We start from the raw sequence: 14,574 nt of genomic DNA on the forward strand, positions 1-14,574 counted from the left end.
GGGGAGCCTATGGAGGACAAAATGACAACTGAGACTTAACCCTAGGTCTACAGTGCGCCGCGGCGAGACGCAAAGACACAAACTCCCGGGATGGCGAGCCTCCGGGGTTCCACTGGGTTAAACGAAAATTGATCTGATTTTCTTTTTAACACCCAAAGGGGAGAAGGGGAAACCAGGAGAGGGAGGGAGGGCAATGTTTGTGTGAGTGCGTGTGCGCGTGTGTGTCCGTGGAGGGGGAGGAGGCTCCAAGGTGCAGCCTGCGCGTTGCTCTGCGCCTCGGCGGGGCTGCGTGCGTGTGTCCCTGTCCGCGCTGCTGAAACGGGCTCTTCGAGGGATCGGCGTCACATGACTCCGCCTGCCCCTCACCAGCGCGCAGATCGCCAGTCTCTCAGTTTGCCCGGAACCGGGGGAGGGTCGGGCGGCATCTCCCGCGCCTCAGCGCTCTGCGAAGCGAAGAGGTTACGCGGGGAATGATACATCTACATTGAAGAAGCCTCCGCTCAGCTCTAGATCCCAGAGTGTAGATATTTGGGGGGGGGGGGAGAGCGAGAGGGAACGAGCGAGCGCCTGAGAGAAGCAGCGCGGCGCGCACAGACTGGGGGTTGCAGGGTGCCGCGCGGAGAAGATGTAAGCGCGTGGGGTCTCGCTGGCCTCTGAGCACCATGCAGAAGGGGATCCGGCTGAACGATGGCCACGTCGCGTCCCTGGGACTGCTGGCGCGCAAGGACGGCACGCGCAAAGGCTACCTGAGCAAGCGGAGTTCGGACAACACAAAATGGCAAACCAAGTGGTTTGCTCTGCTGCAGAACCTGCTCTTCTACTTCGAGAGCGACTCCAGCTCTCGGCCCTCAGGGCTCTACCTGCTGGAGGGCTGCGTCTGCGACCGCGCGCCCTCCCCCAAGCCGGCGCTCTCCGCCAAGGAGCCGCTGGAGAAACAGGTGAGGCGAGCGCGCGGTCCTGACCTCCCAGACCCCTGACCGCGGCCCTCTGGGTTCAGGGCCTTTGACCAGCCTTTGTGATTGAACTTTGGCCCCTCTACTTTCCGCACCCTGGCCGCTCTGGGCGTCTCAGTGGGAGGAGAGGCTGACCCTGCGGCGGGCAGAGGGGGCAGGGACTGCGGGCAGGGAGTAGGTGAGGGCTGCGGCTGTCCTTCGCCGGATGAGCGCTGTGGGAGACGGGGTCAGAGGGACCGAGACTTGGAGATGCAGAGGGAACCGGGGTACGAAGGAACAGACTGAAACATTAAATCTGGACTCAGGTTCTGCCAAAAATGATGCCCCCGCCCCCATTTCCCCAGCCGTGATAGACCAAATTGTCTGCCCTAGACCGGAGGAGGTGTAATTCCCTGTGCTTGGGCATTGGGAGGGCGAGACAGAGGCATCCAAGTGCCACGGGCCCCTGTCTCACTGCAGCTGAGGGCCAAGAGCAACCTGCGCTAGCTCCCGCTGAGTTGGGGGTTTGCGGGGCCACAGGGGTAGGTTCGTGCGATCGAGAGGCTATGGACTCCCACCCTGCCCCTGGCCAGAGCAATAAACCTGGGGGTTCCAAAGACAGCGCTAATGCGCCGGGGCTAGAGCCAGGGCTGCGGAGGCAGCAGGACAAGTGGGCGCTTCTCTCCTCCCCCGCCCCCTGCGCCGCCGCCGCAGTCGCGGCTCTAGCGCTGCGCTCGCGTTTCCTGAGCTGCAAGGCTAAAGGGCCAGGCCTGGATCTACCCGTGTCTGGGCCGGGAGGGGTGCATCTTTGGCAGGGAGGGAGGAGGGGCACCTGCAGCCGCCTAGTAGGAACACTCCCCGAGAGAGAGGTATCTTTAAGCTTGATGTGCTCTCAAATGCGTCTGGTCCCCCCTGACTCCGGGAAGATAAAGTAAATGGTAGTGGGTCCTAAAATGTCAACACTGGGAGGGACCTGACATCTATGGAGCCCAACCAGCAAGTTATTGGGGGACACTGAAGTCCAAAGGGAGAGATTCACTTAGGCAGTGGCATAGCAGGAGTTGAGGCCACACCAAGATTTTGAGAAATCAGATCGCAAAAGCCATTGCTGCCTGCAGACTGGTGGAAATTGAACTGGCTGAAATAGAAGCGTTGTTTGAAGTCTCCCACCTAATTGTCAGGACAGGGATCTGAGCTCTATTTCTCTGGCACATCTCCCTTCTTTGCCTTCAGAGCATGGGTGTTAGAAGATGGTTTCAGTGTGGACAGGAATTTTTGAGGATGGGTCTCTGGGGATGTCAAGCCAGATGGCAAAGATGGAAAGAACAGCCAGTTTCAAACAGAGCCTAAGAAAGGAGTCGCTGGGAAAGAGACCCAGGCTGGGCCAGAGACTTGGCTCTCAAACCCTTCTTAACTTACCCTTCTCCAGCCAAAGTACACCTGCATCTACCAGTGACCTGCAGCCCCAGCCCCAACCAAGGCCTCCCTCCATGGCTGAACTCCTGGGCTGGCAGGGAGGGAGAGGCAGGGTAGCTGAGTTTGTGTGGGCTCACAGTATCTGTTCTGAATGCCCCTGGACATGAACACAGCCTGACCTGAGACTGAATCTCAGCTTTATGACCTCCTGACTGTGTGACTTCAGTTAACAAACTAAATTTCTCTATTTTGTAATCTGTACAATGGAGATAACACAGATCTTTCTGAGGTTTTGAGAATACTAAATTAAATAATGTATATGAAAATATGCTCACAGTACATTTTAGTGGAATCTAAATAAATTTCACTTCAATCTGAATTATATCCACGCGGGCAGGGTTATTGAAGTCATTAGATGTTAAAGCTGAAAGGAACTCAGAGATTGCACCACCTACCCTTCCCATTTTACAGACTAGGAAAATGAGGACCAAAAAGAGGGAAGGGAGTTACCCAACATCACAGATCAAATCTAGCAGGATCAGACCTAGAATTCACCCACTGTCTAAGAATTCCTGAAAATGAGACACCACTTTGATTCCAGATCACCCAACTCTTTCTTGGTTTGGGTACTGAATCATGCTAGCAATGGATCATGTAGGGACTGAAGTGCAAAACAGATCGATGATATGCACATGTGTTCGGAGCCATCTCCCCAGAAATCCTCAGGTGGATTCTCAAGAGGAGCCCTCCCAACACCAGTGAAGAGAGTAGGGTTGGGAGTAGCAGGTGATAATCTAGTGCCAACAAGCTGGGCACAGAGTTTTGTTAAAGACTAATGCTTCATCTCATATGCTTATAACGATGTTTCATTTAACTCTAGAGAAAGTTTGATACATGTGGGAAAGTAGATCCTGCTCCTTTGGCCCATACCTGTGTACAAAAGTTCACAACTTTTCCCAAAAAATCTTTGAGTAAAACTGATGGCTCCAGCATCGGCTCCACGTTTCTCTGTGACTTGGGTGTCCCATGGTACAAGCTACAGAGCCAGTGTGAGAGGCTCCAGGCCACCCTGTGACAGGTTTGAGCTCACAAGAATCCTATCCTTGAGTTAAAACCCACTGGGGTTGTGGTGGAGTGCCTGCGACTAATAGGCCTCAAAGAAACCATCAATTGGACTGACTTAGCTAGTATCTGGTAAGACTTGCTTTTAGTAGGGCATCATTTCTACCCAAGTCCAAACAGACAGCTCCTTTCTTGAAGGACCAAGAATAGTTTCTGAGACAGAGAGAACAAGTCTTAGCTGGGAACCCCCAAATGGCAGTGACAGAGTCAGGGATGAAGCACATAGTAGATGCACAGAAAATGATGATTAAACAGGACTTGTTGGTGTATCCTTTATTAATTCTATATTTCATATCCTGAGGATTGACTGGGTGCTGGGCCCTGTGCTGGAACCTAGGCCTAAGAAGCTGATTGTCATAAGCCCTGGGCCCCTGGGGAAGATAAGAGCGGGCACCTCAACTTAGGAAGATACTCTAATTCTGGAATACACAGGCTGCCTTGGGACCCAGGTGCTGAGTACCTGCTCCATCCTAACCTAATGCAGTCCACCTGGCTGCACCCAGCTTGGTCTGACTGCGTCTTCCTGGGATCTGAGGGTCTCATGAAGTCAGATTGGCACAGCCATTTCCCATGACAGCTACAAGCACTTCGCTGGCCTGGGCCCAGCTTGCTCAGTCGCGACCTCTTTTCCTTTGCAGCCCTGCAGCCCACACACCAAAGGCCTAGGTGGTATGGATTTAGAGTTTTGAGTTCATTTTTGGTAGAGATTGGCCCTTGGTGTTCCATACTCTGCTACAGAGTAGAGTCATGCCACACTTGCTTTTCCAAGCTCCTTGAAATAATGTTTCTAGCTCCAATTGCTTTGTAGCAAAACCCAACCAAACCAACCCCAGCACTCCCCTCACTTCCCCACCCAGATGGAGATCAAAATGTAGGGGTCAGGCTCTTCCTGACTCACCTGGGACAGAGGAAACACAGCAGTCAGAGCCTAGAACCCAATGTGAACAGAGGCTCTGGAAACTGGGGACCTCTTAGTACTTCTCGTCCACCCTTTCCTGGAGAAGAGATGAAGCCCTGTACTTGCCATCCTCATCATTTTAAGACACTGTCCTCTTGGCCTGGAGGATCAGATCCACAACAGCTTGGAGAGTTTGACTATGCCCATTTTACAGATGAGGAAACCGTCTCCTCAGTGGCTACCCAGCACTGCAGTGGCAGAGATTCATTTTCTGGCTTTCTCTCTTGGCAGTTGTGCTGGCGTCAGCACAGAGCAGACCCTCCCAGAGCTGGAGCACACTCGAGCCCTGTGCCAATCAGCAACATGCAAACCCGAACGTAGGAGAGTAAGTTGCTCTAAAAGCAGCATCCCTCAGGACATGGAAGACGGGGACACTGGCACACTGTTGGTGCCAATAGCTCAGACTAGAGGACTTGTACCCATAGGAAGCCAGAAAGACTGCCCCACAGGTGTGGGGTCCAGGATTTACTGTATGGGGTACACATCTCCCTACATCATTCCCCAGCAGAAATGGAGTTGTGCCTTAAATGGGACAAGTAAAAATCTGTTCCCCACCTCCTTCTTGGTGACAGTGGGGTAGAGGTCAGGAAATCAGCCTAAGCTAAATTCTCACAGTCATTAATTCATGCAGTGCCCAGAGTTGCTCTCTGTGCCAGGCCTGGGCTCGGTCCCCCAGGCATAGAGAAGAAAACTTCATCCTCGTCTTCCAAGTGCCCATGGTTGAGTGGGGTGCTCTCCGTCTAGGCTCACCCCACAGTAACCTCCAAGTGCATGGAACACTCCCTCCCAAAGAGCCCAACACTGTCCCAGCGCCCCTTCTTGGTTAGGAGTTTAGGGCCACCTGCTGACCTGCTTCATCCTTATCCCACCTTGCCCAGTTCAGCTCCTGGCAGCAAGCAGCCAGAGTGTGCTTTTGTTATTATTATCATCGTATCCTTTAAAAATTTTTTGATTGACATATAATAACACATAATATTTGTACATATTTGTGAGGTACAATGTGATGTTTTGATTCATATATACATTGGGTGGCGATCAACTCAGGGTAATTAGCATATCCATCACCTTAAACTTTCATCATTTCTTTATGGTGAGTACATTCAGATTCCTCTCTTCTGCCAGCCACTAGCTGGAGGACCCCTTGAGATCCAGCCTGCTGACCCTTCTAGTCCAGCCCAGTTACCCTCTGCTTCTTCCCCTCTCTCCTCTGTCCACAACTCCCCAAGGAGGCCTCCCCTACCCTTCCTAGCAGCTCTGGAAGAAGCTCTTCTCTCTGCCTGGAGTGATCTTCACTCTGCCCCCATGTCCTTTGGATGAATAGCCCCTTCTCCTCCTGCCTCTTCTGCAGGACTCTTCTCCTCCCACAGAAGCCAGCACAGCTCCGGGATTCCCTCGTTGAATTCATAGATAGCCCTCTTGTCTTCATTCACAGCAGTGACAATGATGTCATTACAGTCCATGATGATGTCATGCACTCGGCTGGCCATTTGGGAATGGCCATTTCCCCACTAGAACTAGACTATGCATCAGGAGAGCATAAGACAGCAGGGACAGGAAGCACATCAGGGATTAATGTAACTGAGTCCAGGTGACAGGTATAGAAACCCTGAAAGGAAAAAGGAATGGAGGTGTAGGATAAAGATTGCATCAAGAGATGCTCACATGGAGAATTGGCAGGACCCGTGCTCCCACTGGATGGTATAGGGCAGACGTCGGGAGCACTGATGTCCACATTTTGCGTTAGGCCACCAGACAGAGGCACACCGCCAGCAGAGAGGGAAAGGTCAGACAGAGGAGGAGCTGGCTTGGGGCAGTGGTAGATGATGAGTCCCATCATAGAAGGTCAATTTTGAGAAGCCTGAGGGCAGACGTGATGAGGATGTTTACAGAGGCAAATGAAGCCACAGGAGGAAAGTGGCGTTTGTGTTGAGGGGGATGGACCAAATGAAAGGGCATGTTCAGAGGCTTGGCAGGTGGCTGCCCTGCTGCCCAGAGCCCAGGGAACGAGGCCACGTGGCTGGCCCAGGGCAGAGCCAGCTGGGCAGAGAGGTTCACCTGGTCCCTGGGGGTCTGCCTTCATTCTTGGCTATCAGCCCCTGCTGCCTCTTCTCTAGGAGCGGCTGTTGTTGGAAGGTGAACTCCTTGGCTCATCCACACTCGATTTTAGCGTCTCAACCCTGGCAGGCAGGTCCTGTGGCTCCCAATTCACAGAGGCTTTGCCAAAGCAGCATCAAGAGTAGGGTTTGAAATTCCCTCCCTCACCGTGGCTGTGGACAGGTTGTCCAGCCCCCCCTCCCCCACCTATGGGTTTCCTGCCTCCATCAGAGGAGCCCTGGGGGCCACACCCCCACACCATCAGAGCAGCCCCATTTTTAACTGATTATTAAATTTCCACTTAAGAACCCATCGTTATTAATGATTTTAAAAAGCATTAATATCTTCATCAGAATTATTACTAAATGCTCTTCAGTTCTGACGTGTTATGAATGCAGGTTTAAATGTGTATAATTTTATGGTAGGATGCTTCAAACACAAGGCCAAAAATGCTAAATAATAACAATAAATGCAACTTATTAAGCCTTTCTCAGGTGCCAGACACCAGAGTGCATGATTTACACACAGTATCTCCCTTAATTATCCCAACAGCCCTATCAGGTTAACACTGTGGCCCCATTTTCAAAATGACAAAACTGAGGCTCACCGATGTTAGGTAATTTGTTCAAAGTTGTAGAGCAAATACGTGGAGAAGCTGGCACCCAGCCCGACTCTGGAGCCTGTGCTCTTCAAACACAAAAACTGCTGGGGGCTGGGGATGTCGCTCAGTGGCAGAGTTCTTGCCTAGCATGTGTGGGGCCTGGGTGCCATCCCCAGCACTGCTAAAAAAAAAAAAAAACACAAAGACTGCTGGGGGACTAGCTCTTCCCATCCTCTGCCAGGATAGATGGAGAAAAAAAGAATTAACAGCAAGTGAAAATATGTCAGAGCCACTCCTGGGACTTGTGAAGGTGGCTTTTGTTTCTGCTTGGGTGGAAATCTTGCAACTCTGAATCCCATGATCAAGGGGAAACACTCCAAGGCAGCCATCCACACCCCACAGTCCGGTTTCCCTGGAATCCGTGGGAGCCTGGAGCTGGTGCCCGCATACACGCAGCCAAGAAGAGAACTCAGCCCCCTGATGTTTATGCAGGAGCACTGGTGACGCGTGGACTTGACAGGGGCCCAGAACACTGCCAACGCCCAAACGCTTCCGTGAGGGCGACTGTCGTGCAGGGAGCAGCTGGGAGGCTCAGACACCCCCACGCCCCGTCCCCCACTCAGAGAGGAGTGCGCAGCCTCCATTTCCAACTCCAGCCCCTTCACCGAGGAGTTCCTCTGCCTCTGACGATGAAGCAGCATAAGGGATTTCCAGCTGTGGGTTTCCGGCCCTGGCTGTGGATCCTGGCTCTGCCACCTCCTGTCTTAGGAAGGTTTTCAAGTTCTCTGAGCCTCAGTTTCCCCATCTCTATGTTAAACTGGGTTCCATGTGAGAAGCAGCACACTGCGGCAGTTACAGCTTCAGCTTTTGCCTTTATGATAGCAAGGCTTTTCCTCAAAGAGGCAATGGCACAGGTTGCCCAGGTCTCTGGCAGGTTTGAAGCAAGTCACACCAAGCCCTGACCCTGAATATAAAGAGAGGATGCAAGTCTTAGCTCAGAAACCTGTGAGTTCCTGAAAAAGTCAGAGTCAGCCATGCCCCTAAAGCCAGGAAAGAAGATTGCTGCAGGGAACTCCTTTTTCCCTTGCAGCCACACCATCACCCACCCTGCCATTTGACCTCCAAAATAGCACTCTGTTCCATCCACTCCTGTCCCTCCCTTCCTGCACCCTCAATGCTATCATCTCACATCTGCACTTACACAGTAGCCTCCTCTGTGGTGTACTGGTCAGGGCAAGCTGAGTTGTGCTGCAGTAACAACCAGCCCCAGATCTCATGAACACGACTAAGATATGTTTCCTGCTCGTGTTTTATGTCCCATGCAAGTTGGCAGGAGGAGGATGCTCATGGTGACTGCTCAGGGGCCCAGGCTCGTGGAGGCTTCATTCTGACACCAGCCCTCATGATCACCTCGGCTGCAGGGAGGGAATGTGGCAGATCTGTCTTTAGCTTTTAAGCTTCCACCAGGAGGGATTTACTGTAAGCACAGTTCACTGGACAGGCTTATATCTGAGGAGAAGGGGAAGAGCAGACCTACCATGTACCTGAAGAGCAGAGTGCCAGGGTTCCCAAGAGCACATTTAGCCATCTCCCCCATGCATTGTCTTCCCAACTCACTGTCCTCTCTGCAATCAGAACAATCTTCCTAAAGCACAAATCTGATCATTACACACACACACACACACACACACACACACACAGCAGCTGGAGATAAAGGCAAAGAGCCCTCGTGATGGTTAATGAGGAGGCAGAGAGTGTGCGGAGTTAACTCTGCTCATGCTTCAAGGGGCAGGACCGTTGCCAGATCTGCCTTCCTTTCATTAAGCTCAGGGACTCTGTCATCCTTGACCAAGTGCCACGGAAGCATTTTGGCCACTGGGCTCACCAAAATTAACAAGGAAGGGGGTTTTAAAGGCTGAGGTGTCATTGTGAGATTGTTAACGCTCCATTGGTAGTGTTCGCTCAACAAGAATTGACCAGTACCTCCTAGGTGCCCTGCCTGTGACTGCCTGGCACTGGGAGGATGGGGGCAAAGGACCTGCCCTGGAGGAGCTCACTGTCCAGTGATGGGCAGGTGGGAAACAGATAAGGATCAGGCAGTGCAGGCAGGGGAGTTTAGGGGAGTCTAATAAGGGCACTTCCCCAGGCTGGAGAGACCAGGAAGACTCCACAAAGAAAAGGACATGTCAGACAGGACATGTCAGATAGGAGAGAGGCCAAAACCACCCCCAAAGCTTGTGTGTGGTGCTGCAGAGCCTGGGCCCTGCCCAGGCATAGTGGGGAGTCGCCAGGACTTTGAGCAGGAGGGGGCCTTTCCCATCTCTGTTAGGAAGGTCCCTGAAGGGTGGGAAGGAATGGGAGAAAAACCCATCGGGAGGCAGGAGGCCAGTCAAGCAAAGGCTACAGAACCGAGCAGTGACAGGGGCCTGAATTTGGGGAGCACTAAAGGGCCCCCTTTGCTCTCATCCCAAGTCTTTTGAATGCACCATGGAATCCATTGCTTTGGCACATTGCTGTACCACTAAAACCATCTAGAACCCCAGGGGTATTAAAATTGTGCCCCAGCCTGGGTTGGGGCAAAGGTGGGGAATGTCAGGGTCTCATCCTGTGTTCCCACAGGATGTTGCCACCACAGCTTCCTAGCCAGCCATGCACTTGGACAAAGCACTGTTTCAGATTGCAAAGTCCACCTGGTTGACCATCCAGTCAGCCAGCAGAGTAACCCTGCGGTCACTGCAGTTTCACTCAAGAAAGACATGATCCTCACTGGGCAGAGGACACTCAGATGAGTGGAGTTCCCTCTCCACACAGGTAGCTGTTGGGGGTCTGTTTTGGGTTCTTGCTGCTAAATGTCAGAGTCAGAACTTGAACCAGACTTCCCTGCTCTGGGTTGATTGGTCCGTAGACTTTCAGGCTGATTGTTAAATTAAGCAACTTTTATTTTAAAGATGAGATCTTTTTAATCCTGCAGGGCTAATGCAGTCTCTTTCCTTTGGAAAATGAGATAATTAATTTTCCAAAAGATACCTCCTGGTTGAACTTTGATTTTCTTCAAATTAGAAAACCCAATTCAGATCTTAAAATCAAAGCCTTTCAAAACTGGTTTTAGAAGACTGAAGGGATGAATTTTTAGCAACCTTAGCTGGTATTCCAAAAATCCATCTATAAATGCGGAGAGAGGCCTGGCCTAGCCTGACTTTTCCTCTGTCAGACTTCATAGTGAAATATCACCAACTTTGTTTAAATGCCTCCTGGGCTCTTACGCAGACTTAAGGTAGTGACATTGTTTGGAAGAAGCTGGTCACCTGCAGTTGCTCAGCCTGCCCGGGCCCCGTCATCGTGAACCCACTAGTGCCCTTCCATCCTCTTTCCTCCGTCAATGGGCCTTCCCTGCCCTCAGTTATACTAGTTGCCAGCTGGGCTCCCTTTACCTCTGGTCAGAGCTGCGGGTAGCGGGAACTGACAGAGGGAGGCTGGGTAGAGTTTCAGGAGGAGAGCAAGTACTGCGAGGCTTTAGGTGAGGACAGGTGAGTTATTACATCTGAGAGCTTCCTGGTGGCCAGGGCAAACAGGGAAACAGGCTAGTTAGACTCTCGCTGCCTCATGGATGAAATGAGCAAGAGTCTTATGTTCTAGGGGTTTGGATGAGAAGGATCCACAGGGAAAAGAGGCTGACCTTGAGGGCAGAACCCTGCAAAAGCAGGGGCCTGCCCCTGTCAGCTTTTCCTGCTGGATCTCAGAGCTTGCTGAGCATACTCAGTGGAGACTAGTAAAACTCAGGAGGCTAGACTGATGGGGTCGAGTGAGGAGGGTCCTGGTGACCACACAGTGCATGGCACAGTTTGAAGCCTGGCGAATGGAAGCTGTGAGAGTGGTCAGAAGATGCTCCACATCCATCACACACTCAAACAGCAGTTCCTTCATTTATTTAAAATTTTAGAATTGGTAGCACATTCCCACGCCTCAGGATTCAGATACAAGAAAGTATACAGTGACAGTGCACTTTCCTCTCCTGCTTCATCAGGCAGTCATCATTACCAGTTTCTCCCAGAGAGCATATGTATGCAAATATATGCCCAGATATATGCACGTGTACATAATTGTTATACAAATTGTGATATAGTATAAACACTGTTCTACACCTTGTTTTTCTTACTATTTAGTGGGATGATTCTCTGTGAGTATAATGAGATTGTCCTCATTCTTTTTTGTAGTTACATGGTATTCCATTATGTGGCTGTACTATAGTGTTTTTAGAAAGTCTCCTCTTGAAGGATATTTGGATAATTTGAAGTCTTTTGCTGTTGCAAACAAAGCTGCAACTAATAAATACTTATTTGCATAGGTCATTTCTTTTATATATATATTTTTCTAATTAGTTGTACATGACAGAATGCATTTTGACACAGCATACATAAATGGAGTATAATTTCTCATTTGTCTGGTGGTACATGATATTTGACAGGTCATGTAATCATACATTGCATAGATCATTTCTAACCAGGTTTTGGGCAGAAGCTGAAGGGCACGTTCAGACTGGAGTTTAGACCTTCATTTAGCAAACATCTGGAGAGGTTGGGGGGTAGGGAGGTGAAGGGCAGGCTGCCTGGGGTACAATGATAGATTGGAAGATGTCTGTGCAGGACCAGCCAAGTGTGATGGTCACCAGGACCTGCCTCATCTGTGGCCGTGGCTCCCAGGGCACCGAGTCATATACTGCACATTAAAACAAACCATTCGGCGGGCAGTCCTGGGCTCCAACAAGGCCTGCTTTGAGGCTGACTCTGAGGGAGAGACCGTCACAGAGCTTTTAAGCTCTGGCACTGCAGTTATTTCCCAGGTCCTCTCTTCTCCTGGTGGCCTAGGCAGGGAGCACCGTGGAGCACAGGATGGCATACAGGGGGCTGCTCCCTAGCAGCAGGCCTCATCCTGGGCAGGGTTGCAGGCTGAAGGGACTCATGGCTTGGACCTCCACAAGAGACCAGGATCTGGAAGGTCCTGGGGCAGGCACTCAGCTCGGGAATAAAGCAGGGGTCTTGGTGCAGCAAGCAAGGCCCTGGGAGACTCGGACTTGAGAACTTAGGGGCTGAGGTTAGGCAGAAGGAGGTCCTGAGGTGGGCTCCTGACCCCATGTCAGGCATATCAGATGAAACAGGGGTGAGTGGCAGGGCAGGCGGGTCCTTCCTGGATTGTGTGGGGGCACCAGTGACCTGGAGAACAGATATTACCATCAAGTAGGTCCTGCAGGAAATCCTACCCCCAGTGAATTCCCCGCTGGGTTCCAAGCGCAGGGGGGTGCAGCCAGACAGGGAAGGCCAGCACTGATGAGCCTGCACTGTGTTGTAGAAGCTGTGAGAGTGGCCAGAAGATGCTCCCAGGATAGCCTGCAAGAGCCAGAGGACAGGTGGCTGTCCCTGAGAGCTGGAGTACATGACGGGGATCCCGGATGGATGTCCCCTTACTGAAGGAAGAAAGGTGAGGGTGGACTCCAGACCATGGGACACACACACCCATGAGATTCCCTGTAGCACAGCTGCTCTCTGCACTGGGACATCAAGCAGCATCTGGCTGAGCAGGCTGGCTGAGGCCAGGGCCAGCTGGGACCTCAGCCCAAAACTCAACCAGGAAGGAAAGAACCAGGACCTGGTGGGGGAGAGGCCAGCCCCACCTAACCAGGGCAACAGGGTGGGAACAGTAAGGGATGGGGTTGCCCAAGAGCCATAATGCCCATCCTCACCCAGACCCAGCCCACCCCTCCTCCTGGGTAACTCAACGAGCAGAGCCGCAGACTTTGGGTCTGAATTCCCAAAGGCAGGATGAATAGGAGAGGGCAACAGAAGGGGCAGGGGAGCTGGAGGGGCTGCTTACTCATCCAGACAGAAGACGATGTGTGGCAGTGAGGATGGGGAAAAGGCACAGAGTAAAGAGATTTTATAGAACAGATGGAGCCAGGAGTGGTGGCACACACCTGTAACCCCAGTGACTTGGGAGGCTGAGACAGGAGGATCACAAGTTGGAGGCCAGCCTCAGCAACTTAACAAAACCTTGTCTCAAAAATAAATAAATAGATAAACAGACAAACAAATAAGAAAGAAAGAAGAAAAAGGTCTGGGGATGCAGCTCAGTGGGTGAGCACCTCTAGGTTCAATCCAGGGTGCCAAAACTAAAAAAAAAAAAAAAAGAAAGAAAGAAAGAAAGAGCAGGCACTCAGTGGCCAGTGAATGAGGGAATGATAAAGAAATAGGAAGTGAAGATGAGAAGGAAGAGGAGGCCAAAAAGTGCTAACTCATAATAACCCCAGATCTTAGCACAACTGTGACCCCGTTCTGCCTACAAGCCCTCCACTCGCCCTCAGGACAGGACTGAATTTCGTGCTGTGTGTATATACATATGTGTACACATGTATGAATGTGAGCCCTTTGAACCAGGCCTCACAACAGTATCTATTTTAAAGAATCCAGTGAGATAGGTTTTGTAAAAGGGAACTTTCATGGAAGTAAACACATGTTTTGAAAACCAAGGCTAAATAATAAATTTGAACCCAGGTCTGATGACTGCAAACCCTGGCATAGGCCACAATCCAGGGCTCCAAAGTGAACTCCTAACACCCTCACACCGACAACCAGAATGTGGATAGATTTTTCTCCAAAATTGAAAACAAAAAGGTTCCATGGAGGAATAAATTCCAGAAGAAGGTCTTTGACTGCAGGACTGCTCAGTGCCTTCCAGCTCTTTCTGAAGAATCAAGATCTCTTTCATGAAAAGCCCATTCTGCTGGGCGTGGTCAAGCACACCTGTAATCCTAGCCACTCAGGAGGCTCAGGCAGGAGGATCACAAGTTCAAAGCCAGCCTCAGCAACTTAGGGGGCCCTAAGCAACTCAGTGAGACCCTGTCTCAAAATAAAAAATTAAAAGCTCAGTGATAGAGCACCCCTGGGTGCAATCCTCAGTACTGCAAAAAAAAAAAAAAAAAAGTAAATAAATAAATACAAAGAAAGGAAGAAAAGACCACCAACAACCCGTTCCAACTCATTCCACTGCCCATGCCTGAGGGGCAAATTCATGCCACCTACTTTGTGGTTATGCTATTAGCTCTTAATTAGCTGATTAATTAATTAATAAGCTGGGCTCATGCCTTTGGTAATCCATTCATAAACAGGCCAAGGCCTGGTGCCAGGCTTCAGAGGTATTTCTTAGTCAGAAATCATTTCTTTGAGAGGAACATGAGCCCATTCAAAGCAGCCTAAGCAAAATGCTTACCGCAGAAATTACTGGAACCCAAACAGAGAAGGAACCCTCCTGCCCTGCCTTGCCCTTGTCCCCATCACTCTAGTGACGTTGGCTCCTGTCTGCTCCTTCTCTGAGACGCTCTGCTTCCTTCTTGTCTCTGCCCCACACTTGGAGCTCAGCACACACAGCTGCCCAGTCTGATCTCTCCATGTCTGCTGCAG

The 14,574-nt window shown here is 51.0% G+C and overlaps 1 protein-coding gene across 2 annotated transcripts in view; it reads left to right on the forward strand.

Moving 5' to 3' along the window:
• Positions 1-14,574, forward strand: part of Rasgrf1 (Ras protein specific guanine nucleotide releasing factor 1) — a 107,676-nt gene that overhangs the window by 238 nt on the left and 92,864 nt on the right. For both annotated transcript variants that reach the window (XM_048792930.1, XM_015480209.2), the window contains exon 1: positions 1-938. This exon is cut by the window's left edge. In XM_048792930.1, the coding sequence (XP_048648887.1) occupies positions 663-938 (276 nt within the window). In that variant the 5' untranslated portion in view covers positions 1-662. The remainder of the gene's footprint in view (positions 939-14,574) is intronic.

This window comes from Marmota marmota, unplaced genomic scaffold (assembly GCF_001458135.2).
Source record: "Marmota marmota marmota unplaced genomic scaffold, marMar, whole genome shotgun sequence".
NCBI classification, from domain to species: Eukaryota; Metazoa; Chordata; class Mammalia; order Rodentia; family Sciuridae; genus Marmota; species Marmota marmota.